The 18,140-nt window shown below is 35.5% G+C and overlaps 1 protein-coding gene across 5 annotated transcripts in view; it reads left to right on the forward strand.

Moving 5' to 3' along the window:
- Nucleotides 1-18,140, forward strand: part of PALS1 (protein associated with LIN7 1, MAGUK p55 family member) — a 75,191-nt gene that overhangs the window by 36,066 nt on the left and 20,985 nt on the right. For all 5 annotated transcript variants that reach the window (XM_024568368.2, XM_053928814.1, XM_053928813.2 and 2 more), the window contains 5 exons: nucleotides 6,356-6,564; nucleotides 12,252-12,329; nucleotides 12,977-13,123; nucleotides 14,299-14,460; nucleotides 15,940-16,017. In XM_024568368.2, coding sequence (XP_024424136.1) covers nucleotides 6,356-6,564; nucleotides 12,252-12,329; nucleotides 12,977-13,123; nucleotides 14,299-14,460; nucleotides 15,940-16,017 — 674 coding nt within the window. The remainder of the gene's footprint in view (nucleotides 1-6,355; nucleotides 6,565-12,251; nucleotides 12,330-12,976; nucleotides 13,124-14,298; nucleotides 14,461-15,939; nucleotides 16,018-18,140) is intronic.

The raw sequence follows: 18,140 nt of genomic DNA on the forward strand, positions 1-18,140 counted from the left end.
TGGGTTGAGAAATAAAAAATATTTTTTAATGAATTGCCAACAAAAGTTTGAGAAATACTATCTTAGTCAAACCTCCTCATTTTGTAAAAAGGCTCAGAGACTTGAAGTGGGTTGTCCAGTGACATGTAATGCAACTAAATAAATGGTCAAGCCATACCAAGGTCCCAGGTATTCTGACTCCATATTGGGAGTGGTTTTTTTCTCACACCGGACCCATTTCAGTTTCATCCAGAGAAAAATCATGAAGCTTTTGTACTTGATTGAATTGTAGTCACATCAATGACAGTTTCCGTTGTTTTATCATTCGTGGGGGTAAGGATTTTGCTCTGCTGTCTCACTCAACTATTTTCGCTTATGTACTTGTATTTGTTTGTAATTTGTAACCCAATTTATTAATGAATAATTACTGTTCAGGCTCTTTCATGAGCTTCTGCTTACTTTTAATAAGTTCAATTTGATCTAGTCTGCTAAAACCCAAAGTTCAGATCTAAATACAATCTAAATTTTATATTCTTAAGTTTAAAAAGAAAAAAAAGACAAGACTACTTATATTTAAGGAAAGATTTTCTGAATGAAAGTTCTAATTTTGATTCAGCAGATAAGATATGCTGGAAACTTACGTAATTTTCTCATACTCAATAATATTGAGTTTCTGAACTCAATATTATTCAATATTCAATTTGACTCTAAAGTTTAGAGAAAAAGAAGAAATCTTAAATGTTTCAGAAAATAGTCATGAAGTTGGTTGAAATCCAGAAATTTCTGAGCATAGGTTGAAAGAATTGATATTATTTAAACAACAAAATTGAAGAATCTTAATGGTAGACTAGCATTTTCGTGTGGGGTAAATGATAGAAGTAAGTAAAAATAAGCAAAGCTAATCCAGGGTAGGTGGTTATCTCCATTGCTTTGAAAGCTCTCAAGAGATGGAGATTCCTCAGCTTCCTTGGGTAATTTTATTATTTACCCTTACACGAAAACATTCTCCCCTGGGGCTGCCCAGAGTCTGGTGTGTTTAAAGATAGAATTTTCAGATAGAGCAACTATTGGTGATTACTTTCTGTTGACTGTTTTAGTCTCCTTTCTTTTACATTTTAGGCTGCCAGGAGAGGGCCAAAGGAGGAGTAGAGTGTTTGGGGGAGTAGATTTGTGACTTAATTTGTGGTTATCTGATTAATTGTACCCCAAAGCCAAATATAAATGATTTATCTTTAGGTGCTATGTCCTCTCTTTTAACATAAATAATAAAAGATTTTAAGTATTATATGAAATGTTAGAGAAAATGATGGAAACGTGAGAGAGTTTCTTCCGAATACCTAGAGGACAGTTTAAAGTCCAGGAAAACAATCTTCAGGGTCATACTGGAAACGTCTTTCACTCTGGAAGTCAGGGAAGTAAGATCTGTGGACACAGGAGGGCTGGAAAGCAGAAGAGCACAGCTGAGCCCCAAAGAGGCCGATGGCCTAGCACATAGTAGTGGGTTCTGGGAGAACATTGGGACCATACCAGTGCGGGAAATACGGTCAGATTTAACTGGGCTGAAGGTTCACGTTTTTTAGGTTAGCATTAAAACCAGTTTAAACTTGTTAATTATCATCCTTTAGAGCTTCAGGCACCTCTATTAAATCTTACTTACACTTTTGTTCTTTTCTTAGAAAAACTGTTTCACTGAAATTATCTTTTTTTAGTAGTTATCTCCAGATTTACATCCGTCAGTGTTGCCAGGCTAAAGTCACTTGCACTGAAGCTCAGTTTTACAATGAAGTATCACCAACCAGTATTGAAAAACTGAAAATGCCTATTTGTCCTGAAGTACAGATACAGAACAATATCATACTATATACATATATTACTTTATGTAAGCCTTCTAAGAACCCTGAGAAACTTTTCCCAGTAAAAATAAAAACAAATAAAAAACCCTCATCAAAACCAGAGACACACATAATTCAGATCAAATCTCTCCACATGGAGAAAATGATGATGTACTCAAAAATGGCACCCGGATGGAGGATTCGTTTCTCCAACTTCTAAGGCAGTGCTTTTTCTGCCACACTAAGGAAATAATAAAAGATAAGATTTTTTTTTGCAGGTTCTAGGGCTTGATTGCGACGTTACTTTTCGGTTGTAGAAAAGCTGTCCTGAGATGTATTTTCACCCACTATAGCAGCATGTAATGTACACTAACAAGTATTTAGAGAAGCTTACACATTCTAGTTATGTTACCATGAATCGGGGAGAGAAATTTCCTTCAGTTAACTGTGTTTGTGCATGTTTTCACATATACTGCATGTAATGAGTATTAATTCTTTTATGTACTTTTTATAATCTTGTTGCTACTTTTATAATATTGATGCATTTTACTTATGCTATTTTAAGCAAGTTTCTTACGCTTTAAATATTTTCTCAGAGTATTTCAACTCCAACATTCCAGTAGCATACTAGGTAGTATGAGGAGGGGGCCCAAAAAACTGGAATTCATTTATAAAAAATTGTGTATGTATTCTTACGTGTTTAAACTTCAGTCACCTTCAGAATGATCTCCATTTGATGCAATACACCTATCAACATTTTTTCTACTGCTCAAAACAGTTTTTGAATTTGTCGATTTTGATGCCTTTTAGTGCTTCTGTTGTTTTTTGTTTCACCTCTTCCACATGGGCAAAATGTTTCCCTTTGAGGACTTTTTTCAACTGGGGAAACAACAAAAAAAAGTCGCTCTGGGTGAGATTGGGTGAATAGGGAGTGGGGCACGGGGGATCATGCCATTTTTGGTCAAAAACTGCTAACCACTCAGCACAGTGTGGGAAGGTGTGCTCGTAAATCAGCCTCCGTGAAATGGGCAAATGCATTGAAATAGTCTTCCAAAAAATTCCCTGAAGCTGATGCAGCCTCTCACAGCAGTGCCAGCTGATACAGTGATAGAGATGGGTTCCTAGAACACTCACCTAGCAGGGAAGGCTTGTACTACAAGGGGCCTGCCCTTCAGAAGATAATTCCAGGGGTTTTTTTGGGGGGGTCCCCCTCGTATATTGAAAAAGTTCAGCAAAAGAAATCAAAACTGCAATATCTGTGAATGTAGAAGCTGTATGTATCTTCCTCGGAAATGTCATAAAGCACCTTTGACAGTGTTGCACTAACCCAGGTAGCAAAACAGTAAAGCAAATTGGGTAACTGTGGTTTACACAGTTAGTTTTTGGATAAATTCTGTATCTGCTTTCATGACCAGTTTAGCTGGGAAAGTTTCCAGATAGCATTTTTAGGCTGGAACAGTGCCCAAAGTTCTCTCATCCCTCGAATTCAAATATGTTTTCATTAAAAGTGTTCAGTGAATAAGCAGAACAGATTAAGTTAACAGATACTCAGAAGAGTTTTTAAAACTTTATGAAATATATGTAGCTTAATAGGAAGATACGGACTAAACCATATACAGCTGAAACAAACGAATGTTTAAGAGAAAATATGAAATACCAAATAATGCAAAAGAATGAAATTAGTATATATTTACAATTTAACAATTTAAAGAATATTAAAATGACGCTCCCTCTATCCAATAACAATTTTAAGATCACATAGAAAGCATCAAGTACCTACAGCATTAGTCTCAAAATACTGATGATGATAAAATGAGTTCACTGTCTTTACAGAGTTTTTTGTTCAAAAATTCCATTCCATTCTGAATGGAATTCTGACAAAGGGTCTTTTCTTTGATAATAAGTATGATACAATAAAAAATAATTTTTAGCAGCATCAATTCAAGGATTCTCATTTTGACATTCTTATTCATGTTTTAGTTTCATAAAAATTCTTAGTTTCAAAGGTCAGAATATTTAGTTACAAGTTAAAAAAAAAACTTCCTTCATATATGGTATATATTTAAAAGCACTTTACAAATACTTATTATTCAGGAACAGTTAATTTTCTACACACTTAAAATGTCTCATTCTGATGCTGCGGTTACATTTTCTGTTATTTCAAAAGCCACCTAAGTTCTCCAGTGTTCTGTGCAATTTCAGAGGGAATTTTAAAAATCCAGTTAGATGCAGCTAAGTCAGTCCTGTCATAGGTACCCTCTCCTGTAATAAAGGTGAGACAGACAACAAAGACAGGACAGGATACAGCGAGAACAGAGACTCCCTTCCACGCCCACAGACAGACACAACAGACATAAGGAGAAAGCAATGGACAGAGGAGAAGACAGGTGAATGGAGAATCATAGGGCCAGTGGGAAAGACCGACACAAGTGCACTGTGGGAGTGGACAGTGAGGGGGGAGTCGAGGCAGAGAGGTATCTAGGGCAGGACAGGATGGAAGGAGGGCAGAAACAGGGGCACTGCAGAAGAGAAGGCAAAGACAGGTAAAGCAAATCTGCTTCCATGATAAATTCTAGCTTATTATGAAATAAACTATTTATTATTAGAAGCCACGAGAAACTACAAAAAATGTAAGTAAATATTTGATGACCTAAGGAAAGAAGTTTATAAGCATAGAGACTGAAAGAAATCATGGAGGAAAGGGTAGGTTATTCTTTTTTTTTAATTTATTGATTTTAGAGAGAGAGAAACATCAGTTTTGTTGTTCCACTTACTTATATTCATTGGTTGCTTCTTGTTTGTACCCTGACGGGGAATCAGACCTGCAACCTTGGTTCATCAGGACAACACTAAGCCACTGAGCTACCAGGCCAGGTGGATCGTGTTTTGTTTTTTGCTTTTTAATTTTAGTTTCTTACTGAATTTATTGGGTGTGACAATAAAGTTATATAGGTTTCAGATATATGATTCTACAGTACATCATCTGTGTATTGTATTATATTGTGTGTTGACCACCCCAAGTCAAGTCTCTGTCCATCACCCTTTATCTCCAACGTCTCCGACCTGTCCCCCACGCCCCTTCCCTTTGGCAGTCACCATACTATTGTCTATGTCCATGAGTCTCTTTTTTTTTTTGCTTGATTAATCCCTGAGTAAAGGGATCATTCTCAATACATAAGAGTTGAAAATTTCTATAATAAAAGCTACACAAGTACAATTAACAGACAAATGGAAAAATTAGAAAACCATTTCCAACGAATGTGACAAAGTGTACACGCAAACACATATCTACCTGTTGGGGGACAGGGATGAGACACCCCCTGGTTCTTAATCATTTTGGAATAACTCCCAGAAAAATGTATGTGCTACCTGTGGACACTAACAGGCACATATACACATACTTATATATGTTACAACTTCCAGTATAATTTTAGGAGACTCGTGTTCGTAAGAGTTTAATGGACCACAAAAGAAGTACCTGGTAAATTTGAATAAGCTTTAAGTTCCCTTAAAGAAATCGAACCTCAGTTAAATCACCTGTTTAAGACTCCAAGCTTATAAGTGTAGAGCCAATTTTGAGTTTCCCTGTTCTGGACATGTGGTAGGTATATTAGATAAAGAAATTGAAGATTTTTTAAAATGGTGCTGTTGAATTTTGGAGAAAATAATTGCTAATAAGATTTAAATTATCAAAATCTCCCTGGAAAGCTGTTTGGCTTTTAAAATGTCAGAATCTTATTTTAAAATTGTATTTCTAGGAATTATTTTAAGAAAACAGCAGAATCTCACATTTTTATACAGCAGTGATCACTGTGTACTGAAATGCTTACTGTTACTTAATAGTAGCAAAAAAATGGAAGGAGCCTGAGTGCCCAGCTTTAGTGTAGTGGTTATAATAAATTATGGTTTTAGCCATGTAATAAAATATCACAGAGCCATTATATATAATGTTTTAAAAGACTTTGATCTGAGAAAACAATTAAAATGTACTGTTAAATGAAAAAAGGCTATGCTGTAAGATATTTAAAGTTGTTTCTAGTTGGTGGGACTACTGGTGATTTTAAGTTTCTTTTTTCATGTCTGTATCACACCCCTCATTTATTTTTATGATGATTATATATTAGTTTTATGTTTAGAACACTTAAAAAAATTTTATTCTGCCTGTCTGGTGTAGCTCAGTGGATTGATGGTGGGCCTGTGAACCAAAGGATCGCCAGTTCAATTCCCAGCCAGGGCACATGCCTGGGTGGTGGGGCCAGGTCCCCGGTAGGCAGCATGGGAGAGGCAACCACACACTGATGTTTCTCTCCCTCTCTTTCTCCCCCTCTTCCCCTCTCTAAAAATAAATAACATCTTTTAAAAAAAATATTGTGTTGTATAATTTTTAGAGTTACTTAAAAACTCAGTAAAATGACTGTCATTGACACTCATATATATATGTTTTTTATGAAAAGGTAAATTGTTACTGCTTCAAATAATTTTATCTTTTTTATTGAATTAAGACATAAAACTAATTTATTGATACTTTTTTCTTCTCCTGCTAGAAGTGGAAGACTTGTTTTCTTCACTTAAACATATCCAACATACGTTGGTAGATTCTCAGAGCCAGGAGGATATTTCACTGCTTTTACAACTTGTCCAAAATAAAGATTTCCAGAGTGCATTTAAGATACACAATGCTGTCACAGTACACATGAGCAAGGCCAGTCCTCCGTTTCCTCTTACCTCCAATGCTCAGGATCTTGCACAAGAGGTATGTATTCTGAAGGTATCGTTGACCTGTACACGGTAACCGTTAGCAGTAGTACGGCAGTATTACTGGGAAATACTGGTGGGGTATAAGGCTTGTTTGAATTAATTACTACTGATCATCATAATAACTTAGTGTTGGGAAAAATTTGCTACATACATTTTATCCTGAAAAAATACATATTATTTCAATCAGCACTCTGTTTTATGAAAGAAGTGAGTTATTTTTGCATATAAAATTATATATTTGCATGGTAAAAGAGAGATTTATCTAAATTACTACAGGGGAACATTTTTAAATGCTTTTTAGTTTAGTTTTAAGCATTATATATTACAAACTAAAGTAAATGAATACTGACGTAAAAATTGTATCTGATAATCAGATATTATAAATATATAACTTCCAAGATTTGTTACTTGTAAATATACTCTTATGCTTCGTAATGACATTTCAGTCAACAACGAACCACATACATGGCAGTGGTCCCATAAGATTATAATGGAGCTGAAAAGCTCCTTTCTCCTAATGGTGTTGCAGCTTTCCTAACACAGTACCACAAGGCATTACTCAGGTGTCTGTGGTGATGCTGGGGTAAGTAAACCCACTGCACTGCCAGTCCTGTGGCAGTATACGCCATTACGTTGTGATTGCCTGCAGTGCTCAGCGCTGTAACGTGCTGTACGTGTCGGTGGCCTAGGAGCACGAGGCCAGCCGCCCCATGGGCCATCCACATTCGTGTGAGTACACTCTGACGTGCGAATGATGAAATTGCCCGATGGCGCGTTTCTCCTAAGGTGTCATCATCAAGTGGTGCGTGGCTGCATTTTGAAGTTTCTCCTCTATAAACACTGTAGAAGGTCAAAAATAATTAAATTTTAATGTACACTGAGGGTTCTAGTTTCTGCTGCTTATCGATGTCAAATGTTTAACATCTTTTAAATTGAAGGTTTTAAAAAATATAAGCCATCCCCTACCTTGGGGGGGGGGTGGCATTTCGTCGTCATTGTAGGATTTTAAATTATTTTGATATCATAAAAAACCAATAATCCTGGAAGCCTGTCAGGTAAATCTATTTCATTGAGTGCAGACAAGACAGAAAGTGGGGTGTAGGGGCAGGGTAGGACCTCCAAAGCTACAGACTTAGATGAAATGGGTTGAGGAACTTTTCAGAGTAGCACAGAATGTATAGTCCTCACTTACGTGCCTGTGACGGGCGGAGATCTTGTGTGGGAGAGGACTGAGAGACGTCTAGTGTTGCCCCTGGAAGGAAAGGGGGGCCTGAGAACCTGCTCCCAGGAAGGAAACTTTCCATCCGCTAGAGTTTAAAGGAGAGCTAGTTGAAACCTATTCTTTGTGCTCATCTTTTATTATTAAAATTAAATATGCAAATTTTTTATTCAGAAATTACCCCTGTACTTTTACTTATAGTTTGTATGGTTTTTCTGAAAATTATTTCCCTTACAGAGATTGGAATAACCAACATCACTTTGATCTTATTTTACTCACAAATATAACCTAACTTCTATTGTTACAGGGTTGGAAGAAACACATAATAAATAATTGTAATTTTCTTCCCTATCTTTAGGAGGAAGTTTTGTCCAGCTAAATACTGGGCCTTTGTTTTGTTGAATACAACAATAGATGGAAAAGAAAATGAGATAAGTGAGAGAACAAAATTGCTCCAATTGAAGAATGTGACAGAGACCACAGAAAGGATGAAAAGAAAGGATAAAAACAGCAACATAGCTTAAAGGGTTTTAGAATTGGGAAAAGCAAAGAACTAGAAGTGACTTAAAGAGTAAAAGCTTTGGGAAGGAAAGAAATGGTTGAAAAGGACTTAAAATCAATTTTAAATGTTAATTTTAGGATATTACTATAATTACATGGTCCGCAATTTCAAAAGCACCCCGTCAAGGAGATTTTCCAAAGGTTGGCTTTCACATCCCTAAAATATCTTCAGTAATACTTGAGAATTGTATTGCTTTGGTGGTGGAGGGATATGTGGGTGATAGTGACCTTGGGCTGAACCTGGTCTTAAAATGAGTCCGAGGTGATGAACCTAGACAGCCACAATGTTATGGTTGTGCTGCACTGTCAGTGACTTCGCCTGGGGTTGGGCATGTGCAGTTGTACGGCAGCCCTGACTTACTGTACATAATACTTAAGTACCCACTCAGAGCTCATCAAAGAAGGGTATTAAGTCTGATAACAAAACTGAAAGTTAAATGGACTCGTGGTCTTTATTTTACAGTTGGAAAAATCTTAGCAGTCACCTAATTCAACCTTTTTGTTTCATATTTCTGAATATTGAAGCCAAGTGAGGTTTTGTGACTGGCATAACACTAACTAGGCTGCTCGCGTTCCCTTTGCCTAATGACTTGCTTTTTAGCATTCATAATTCCAGCTATTTAGTATGCAGTATGGAAATTACCTTGTGCTTCAGTTATGTTATTTGTATGTGGAAATTTAATTTGAGGAAGGGAAAAAAACAACGCAGGAATTTAGTGAATGAATGTCTTATTAGGGACTGTTCTTTGCTTGTATAACTTAAAATATCAGTTAGGTATGAATTATATAATAGATAATACAGATTATGAAAACTTCAGATTTGGAGACCCATATTAAATCTTTCACAATCTAGGATATTTATTAATAAACACAAAGCAAGCTTTTTAGTCATTAAAGTGTTTTATCAAGAAAAGGTTGAGAAGTTAAGTTTCAATTAATGAACTTTTTGCTTATCCAGTAAAAATGCAAGCCGAACAGACTGGGAAATGGTATTTGATTGTTTGATTCTGAGATATTGAGGTACATACGTGTGTGTATAAGTGTGTGTGACAAAAACTTACATTCAAAAGAACTCTCACAAATAAGAAAAATACTACACAGTTTCTAAAGAATGGGCAAAGGACTTGAACAGACACTTCACAAAAGGGGGAGATCCAAATGTCCAGTACGTTTGAAAAGTTCAGCGTAATTAGCCAGTGGAGAAATGCGAGTTAAAACAGAATGAGATAGTACTGCATGGACCAGAATGACGAACGTAATTTTTTTTTTCAAGTCTGGCCATATCACATGTTGGTGACCTTACAGAGCAACTCCGTCCGAATTACTTTCTCCATCTATTAGAAGATGTATGATCAGGAACTATGAATTTTATTTTAAATTAATTTAGATTTGCAGTATTTTAAGAAGAAAGGCACCCTATTTTAAAAATCAGCATGTATTACTCAGTTTTGGATTACTGCACTTGTCTATTAGTAAGACTTTAATGGAATTCTTTTTTTATCGATTGATTTTTTTAGAGAGAGAGGAAGGGGGAGAGAGCAGTCATCTGTTGTTCCACTTACTCATGTACTCAGTGCTTAATTCTTGTATGTGTCCCTTGGCCTATTGGGACAACATTCTAACCATCTGAGCTGCCCAGCCAGGGCTGGAATTCTTGGAGTAGATAATTGCTCTGCCATGCTCTTCATACATACAGAACTCCGCAATTAGCAGCACGTTTCAGTACCAAAACCAGAGGACAGGCTGGTTTTGTTGCTGTTGCCACATTGATCCACTTGTGCTCAAAGTAGTTAATCTCAAAACAATCGCCTAGGTTTGATAGCGGAATTACTAAAAGGTGATTTAAAATAGCCATAAGAAGTATTAAAGAATTACTGGATTCCTCTTTTAATCATGAGTTACTTTTGTAAAAAAAAAATCTATGTATGAATTAGCTTTTATATGTTTTTATTAATGGTGATAATTTTGGCTTGTTATCTGCGTTATGTACTCTTTTTGGTGTGTAATTGAGTTTGTAAATAGAAAAGGGAAGAAAATCAGAGGCATTGACAATGAGAACATGGATGGTATAATCTTTGGGGGCAAGTAGTCCACAGAGCAAAATTTTTACCTTTAAATATTTATGGTAGAAGAAAAAAGATTGAAAACATTAACATACAACTTAAGTGATTAGAAATTAAAAAGGAAAATAAACTAGAGCAGAAGAAGGAATTAGATTGTTTAAATGGAAAGAACAATAGACTGAACATTAGAAGCTGTTTCTTTGAGAAGTATTGGGTTGGCCAAAAAGTCCGTTTTTTTTTTTAATAAAAGACACATTTTTCATTTGCACCAATAACTTTATTGATTTGGATACTTTGAGTATGTTGGCTATCTCCCATACTGATTGTTCTCAGCGTCTCTATTTGATCCCTATCAACTTCAACTGGTTTACCTACCTGTGGAGCATGGTGCAGCGAGAAATCGCCAACACAAAAATCTCTAGCAAACCACTTTGACACATTTGATCAGTCACAGCACGTCCACGCACTGCAGAAATCTTTTTTTGTATTTCAGTTGCATTTTTACCTTTTTTGAAATAATAAAGCATAGTATGCCAAAAACGTTGCATATTTTCTTCCGTTTTCAGTATTAAAGTGGCTACACAAAATTCCCCAGTTGTGACTTTTTTTAACTGCATGCTGATATGACAGCTGATACAACACAATCTAACAAAATTATTTCGAGTGACGTTAAAGACAACTAAGTGCTACTAGAGCCATTTTCCTTGAAAAAACAAAATGAACTTTTTGGCCAACCCAAAACAAGAAAGTAGAGAAATCTTTGACAAGTTAGATGAAGAAAAGAATATCAGTAACATTAAGAAATAAAAAACATGAATGCAGACACAAAAGATTAAAAATTATAATAATACAGTTACAGCTTTTTTGCATTTTTAGTAGCACTTTCTAAATGCGAAAGTGCTATTAAGTATGTGGTTAATACTAAGAAAATATAAATTGTCAAAAGTAACTTAAAAAAAAATAATCAGTAGTTATAGATAAAATTGAAAGTCAGAATTCTACCCCTAAAAATATCTACTAGGCCCACATGATTTTATGTATAAAGTCTATCAAAACATTCAGGATCATATAATTCTAATGGTAAATAAACTGTTTTGACACAAATGTTGACTATTTTCCCATTCATTGCACTATAACAACTTAGTAAAGCCAGATAGTTTTGTAAACCAGTGTGCATTGACCACACTCACCAAATAGAGGCCCATCCAACTTAAGAGCATTAATATAGAAACCTTAAAATATTAATAGCTCACATTTAGAAATATTGATAATTATGTGCTAAGAACTGTGCTAAGCAGTTTATATGGATTATCTCAATGTTTTGAGAATCTTAAATGGTAGCTGCTGTTACACAGAGGAGAAAACAAAGGCTTAAAAATTGATTATCAAGTGGCGTTTATCTTAGGAATGCAAGAATTGCTTCACATGGGGAAAGTTTTTAATGTAACTCACTATAATATGTTGGTGGTTCTGTTACTCTTGCATAAATTTATCCTGTTAGTCTCTAACGTTTGAAAAGTGTCTATGACTTAAAATATAGTTGCATAAACATGATTAAAACATATGAAATCATTGTTAGTCTTTTATAGTAGGTTGGGTGAAAGGAAATATAGTTCATTCATATGCATAAATACCAAAATTCTATCTAGTATTTTTTTTTAAGTAAAGAATGTTATTGTTAACTATGATAACAAGATTGAAAACTGTGAAAATATTTAGTGTCTTTCTTCTAAGTAGTTTTTATGGTTTTAAATTGCATCTTTTTAAAAAATACCTGTCTAGGTGTTGGTGATATTTTCTGTACTCTAGGAAGAATTCATCTTTCTATTTGTTCCTTAGGTGCAAACTGTTTTGAAGCCAGTCCACCAGAAGGAAGGCCAAGAATTAACTGCTTTGCTGAGTGCCCCACACGTTCAGGTAGAAACTGGACAGAGCACTATATGTGTGGTGTTCCCACATTTAAAGTCTCTCTTAAGTCAGAGTCTCTTAGGGCTAGGAGAGACCTCAGGCATTATCTCTAGACTGTTTCAATTGTTGGATTATATATTTCCATATTTAAAATTAACATTATTTTTGAAACAACATCTTATTTAAAAGAAATTCCTCTCCTTTTTGGTTATATTTTTCATAAATTTAAATTACGTAAGGCTTTGGGCCTTTAAATAGATTTTGTTTTTTACAGTATAATAATCACTTTAGACTTTCATAACCCATCCCAGAGTATGCCCTGCTATACCTAACACATCTTTACTTATTATTGGCTATGAAAGATACAAGGTTGCATCTGTACTTAATTGGAAAGTTTGGAAACAGGTCTGAGTATATCATTAATTGTAGTACTTCTTTTAAAGGTTTAATGATCAGAATACTGCAGGGTGTAGGAGAAAAGTGGATTTACAGTTTTGAGTACACAAAACAGTTGATTCTTGTAGTAGTATTGTAATATTTTCACACAAACAACTGTAAACCTACTTTTGTCACACCCTGTATATGATTAGGTTAAAATCTCTAGAGAAGGGAGTCATGCTGTTCCTTTAAATCCTGTGGATTTTCTTTTGGAACAGGCACTTCTACTGGCCCATGACAAGGTCGCTGAGCAGGAAATGCAACTGGAGCCCATTACAGATGAGAGAGTTTATGAAAGCATTGGCCAGTATGGAGGAGAAACTGTAAAAATAGTTCGTATAGAAAAGGCTCGAGATATTCCATTGGTAAGTATTCTACGTCTCTGATCTGAGTGAGATTTTTGCTACACAGAGGTCTTGTGTGGCAGATAGGTGAACACTCCTTTATGTTTCTAGTAGTTTTTCTCCTTTGAGGTCAGTCGGTTGGAATTCTTTCATGTTATTCCTCATACTCCTTATTCAGAGAAAAATTTGTTCATCATCTTCCTCACCCATAATTTGATGAAAATATAGCTTGTGAAACAATTTTTGAGGAACAAAGGGACAAGTGTATTTTTATTCCCCCCACTTTAAAAAATAATTAGAGTCTGATTTTTTCATTTAGTTAAATCTATTGAAACACAATTACTTACACACTAAACATGTACTTAGAAGTTTATGTTCCTTAATGTTAATATTTGTTCTATAGCTTTTATATGTAGAACTTTTTTCAGTCTCTTCTTAGTCTGCTCTTACTCCCTTAATTTTCCGAAGATATTCTTGAATCCTGATCTCAAATTGTGTTTTGAATAGTGTGATACATGAAATGGGGCCTGTATATTATGAGCAGTTTATGTAACTTAGTGTTCTTCCCCACCATAAAAAAAGTGGGAGTTACAACAAACGTTCGGGAGAAAATGTTACAAACTTGGTCTCCTTTCAGGCTTTCTTCTGTATTTTATATTTCTATTTTTTCAATGTATATATTTCAGTTGTGTTTCTAATTCATGTAATAAATATTAATGTTTAATACATTTTAACGTGCATTGGATGTAGCTATAATATTTAACATTTAAGTAATAACCAAATTAGTATTCATTCCTTTATATTTTTAATTTTTAAAAAGGAGTTTTATAGTTATGTCATGTTCACTAATTACACCTAAATATAGTAAAATCATTTTGCATAATATCCAGAATACAGAGAACAAATTTGATTATAGTCTTCACACTGTTGTTAAGCAAGTACATTTTTCTGTTGTATGCTTCAAAAGCTTGCTTGATTTTAGAATTTTAATGAATGGAATGCTTCTGAAGCAGGATATGTGAGGAAAATGGTCAGCTTTCAAACCTAATTATCATGATTAGCTGTGTTGTAAGTCATTTTTTCCCACAAGATAAATGAAGGCTAGTATTATTGAATAGAAAAAAATAATTTAAAAATGAAGAATGTTCAACCAAAATTGCATTTTCACTTCACAATTGAATTTGGCATTGTTTCAGGGTGCTACGGTCCGTAATGAAATGGACTCTGTCATCATCAGTCGGATAGTGAAAGGAGGTGCTGCCGAGAAGAGTGGTCTTTTGCATGAAGGAGATGAAGTTCTGGAGATTAATGGCATTGAAATTCGGGGCAAAGATGTCAATGAGGTTTTTGACTTGTTGGTAAGTTGACACAGGTAGAATAGTAACTGGTAAGTTCTTGAGAGCTGGGTTGTTTGGTTAGTAGACATCAGAATAAAATATTTTAAAGCACTTTAAAAATAATTGTTAAGAGCACAAGATCATTTCTAGCCTAATTTTCACATTATATTCTATAATATTCATCAGTTTTATTTTAGGATGGGTACTACTGATTTTTTTTATTTTGAGCTTTATTACATATATTTATTCACCTCTGAAGTCACTAATGTATCTCATTAATTCATTCAACATACATTTGAGTGCCTCCTATGTGCCAGCTGTTAGAGAAAGAATAACAAAACAAAGTCCATGCCCTCATCATTTTTATATTCATTTTGTTTATTACCCACAGTTGATTGTTGTTTACTTAACAACATTAGATAATAGCAGTGGTATACAGCTACACTGTCTGGTAGCTACGAGGGGTGGTTATTCCAATTTAAGTTGAGCAAAATTTAAAATGGAGTTTCTCGTTCCTACAAGCTGTATTTCAGGTGCTCAGGAGCAGTATGCATCCATACTAAGGTGCATATGTAGGTCATGTCTGTCATCGTAGGAAGTCCATTAGTGCTCGTATGATCGGGAAGCCATTTGTAGACAACTTTTGACAGCAGTTTATGGTCACTACGTGTAAACCCCCAAACCAGATCTCTGTTCCTACTCACTTAACCGTAGTTGTTACAATAGAGTCTCTCCTATCTGCTGATGTCTGTTGAAGAATCTAAAACATGATTCTATCCTCATTTGCCCTAAAAATCCTCTATGCCCTGTCTGTTCATTCATTGCCTTGGTAGAGCAAAGTGCCAGTGGTCATTGTGGTTAGCCCTTGTTTTATTGGTCACTCTCTCTAGGTAGAGCGCTGCTTCCTATCTCAGGACTGGAAATTGTGATCACTGTATCACTGTCTAGGTCGGAGGTGTTTGAACAGTCCACTTAATGGTGTGCTAGGAAACAATAGGGAACCTAGCAGTGAGGCTCTATATAGTTAGAAAATAGAACGGATGACAGAGACAGGGCATCTGGGAAGTAAGAATATTTGTATATTTGCATCACTTTTTTAATCCTGGTCACAGTTACTATTTCAAATTCTGTATTAAAATTGATGTGTGTCAGAGTAGATAACCCAAAATTGTTATCGCACTGTGGTATTGTCCAACCCTGCACTGTGGAATCTTCCTAACCTACACTGAGTAGAATGCCAGCACCCAAGACTTACGGGCTAAGTGGCCTTCCCCAGTGTGCCAGAATTACAGAATGCCGTACACCTGGGCAGTTCTACTGTGATGGAGTCCACGGAAGGCAGAATTTGTGCTTCCTGATGAAGTGGGATTAATCTTCGCTGATTTTCTTGAGTCTCCTAATGGTTCCAAAATAGTCCTGTTTAGGGAATATTGATCATAAGATCACGAAATGATTTTCGTAAGTATGGATTTAAAAAATTACCTAATCTCTCTGTTGCAGTCTGATATGCATGGTACTTTGACATTCGTTCTGATTCCCAGTCAACAGATCAAGCCTCCTCCTGCTAAGGAAACTGTAGTAAGTGATTTCTTTGTTCATAACTTACTGTCTGATGGCTGTTTTTAACTTTTGTTTCTAAATTAACGAGTTTATTTTCTAGAGTAGTTTTAGGTTCACAGCAAAATGGAGCAGAAAGTCCAGAGTTTCATATACTTAACTGCACACACGGATAATCTCCCCCACTATCCACATCCTGTGCCAGAATGCCACATGTGCTACATCACTGAGCTGATGGTTCCATTATCACTCAAAGTTCATAGTTTCTATTAGGATGCACTTTGGATGGTGTGTGTTCTATGGTTTTGACAAATGTATAATCACATACATTCGTTCACCCTTGTATTGTACAGAAGAATAGTTGCCCTGCCCTAAAAACCCTCTATGCCCTGTCTGTTCATCAGTTCCTCCCCGCAGCTGTGGCAACCACTGACCTCTGTAGTGTTGCCTTTTCCAGAATGTCATATGGTTGGGATCTTACAGTACACAGATGGCCATTTCAGGTTGGCTTTTTCATTAGGGATAAACATTTAAGTTTCCTTCATGTCTTTTCATAGCTTGGTAGCACGTTTCTTTTTACCACTGAGTAATACTCTGTTGTCCGGATATGCAGGTGTATCCACTCACCTACTGAAGAACATCTTGGTTCCTTCCAGGTTTCGGTGGTTAGAAATAACACTGCTGACAAACATCCATGTGCAGGTTTTTGTGTGGACATGTGTTTTCAGTTCTTTACACTTAAATCCACACAAAAACTTGTACCAACAATGCCGTTGTTTGAGTATCAGAAATGCTGCCCTAAATATTTCTGGCACGCAAATGTGAAAACAAAGAAAGTCAGTAGATTTTATTTAAATAACTATGAAATGTCAGTATTTCAAATTGAGTAAACTCATATGATTTCTTTCAGAGTTTTTATGACTAACAACATTGAACTTTGTCTTTCTCTGTCATTATATGTGGGTTTATGTAACAAATATACTTAGTGTAGGGGGGGAAGTGCTTTTACAAAGTATGTATAATACTTACAACGTGTATTGCTCTTTATGTTATATTAATTAGCTATATTAAAAGACAGACTTTCTTACCTTATGACCCAGCAGTTCCATTTCTAGGTGTATTCCAAGAGAATTGAAAACATGTGTCTCACACAAACTTGTTAGTGTTCGCAGCAGCATTATTTATAATAACCAGAAAGTAGAAACAACCCAAATGTCTGCTAGCTAATTTGTGGAAAATGGAATATGGGATACTATTGGGTAACAAAAAGGAATAAAAGTACTTATGTAATATGCTTCAACATGGATGAACCTTGATAAAATTATGCTAAGTGAATGAAGCCAGTCACAAGAGGCTGGCTATGTATTGGCTCATTTATATGAACTGTCCAGAATAGGTAAATCTACAGAGACAGAAAGCAGCTCAGTAGTTCCTTAAGTGTAGGGGTGGGGAGTTAGGAGGGAATGGGGGGATTCCTAATCAGGAGGGTGTTTCGAAAATTGTTGGTGGCTGCACGGCTCTGAGTTGACTAAAAACTGTCCAGCTGTATACAGAGGTGACTTTACATAGTTTATGAATTACACCTCAGTTAAAAACTACAGATTTTAAACTGCTGGATGAATATGGAAGCCTGATATATTACATCTGTTAAAGTTCTTTGTAGTAGGAGAAATGAGGAAATAGTTTGTCTCTAAATTTCAGTAGCCTGATTCTCTGCCTTATGCCTTTCCACCTGCCTCTCCTATGAACAAGCCCTGAGCGTCCCAAGTAGCTCTGCACTTTGAGAAGACACAACAGAGAAGGGCTAGAATATGTCCTTACTTACGTGGCTTTAAAAAAGGGGGTGGGGGGAGAGAGAAACAAAAAGATGCTGTCTTAAAATACAGCATTTGATGGTAGAGATCTTTTCAAAGTAGGAAGTGTTGGTAATATTTCTATTTTCCTTCATTTCCTCTTTTTATTGTGAAGCACTCTCAGTTGCATTACCTCTTCCAAAGTTTTTCTCAAACCTAACTGGCTTAAAATGATCTACTATTATTAAAGTTCACACTGAAGGATTCCAGAAAGAAAACAGTGATAGGAAATCATATTTGGCATATTCAGAATAATTATAAGTGATTTTAAGAAATTAAAACCAATTTATT

Source organism: Desmodus rotundus, chromosome 7 (genome assembly GCF_022682495.2).
Source record: "Desmodus rotundus isolate HL8 chromosome 7, HLdesRot8A.1, whole genome shotgun sequence".
Classification (NCBI taxonomy): domain Eukaryota; kingdom Metazoa; phylum Chordata; class Mammalia; order Chiroptera; family Phyllostomidae; genus Desmodus; species Desmodus rotundus.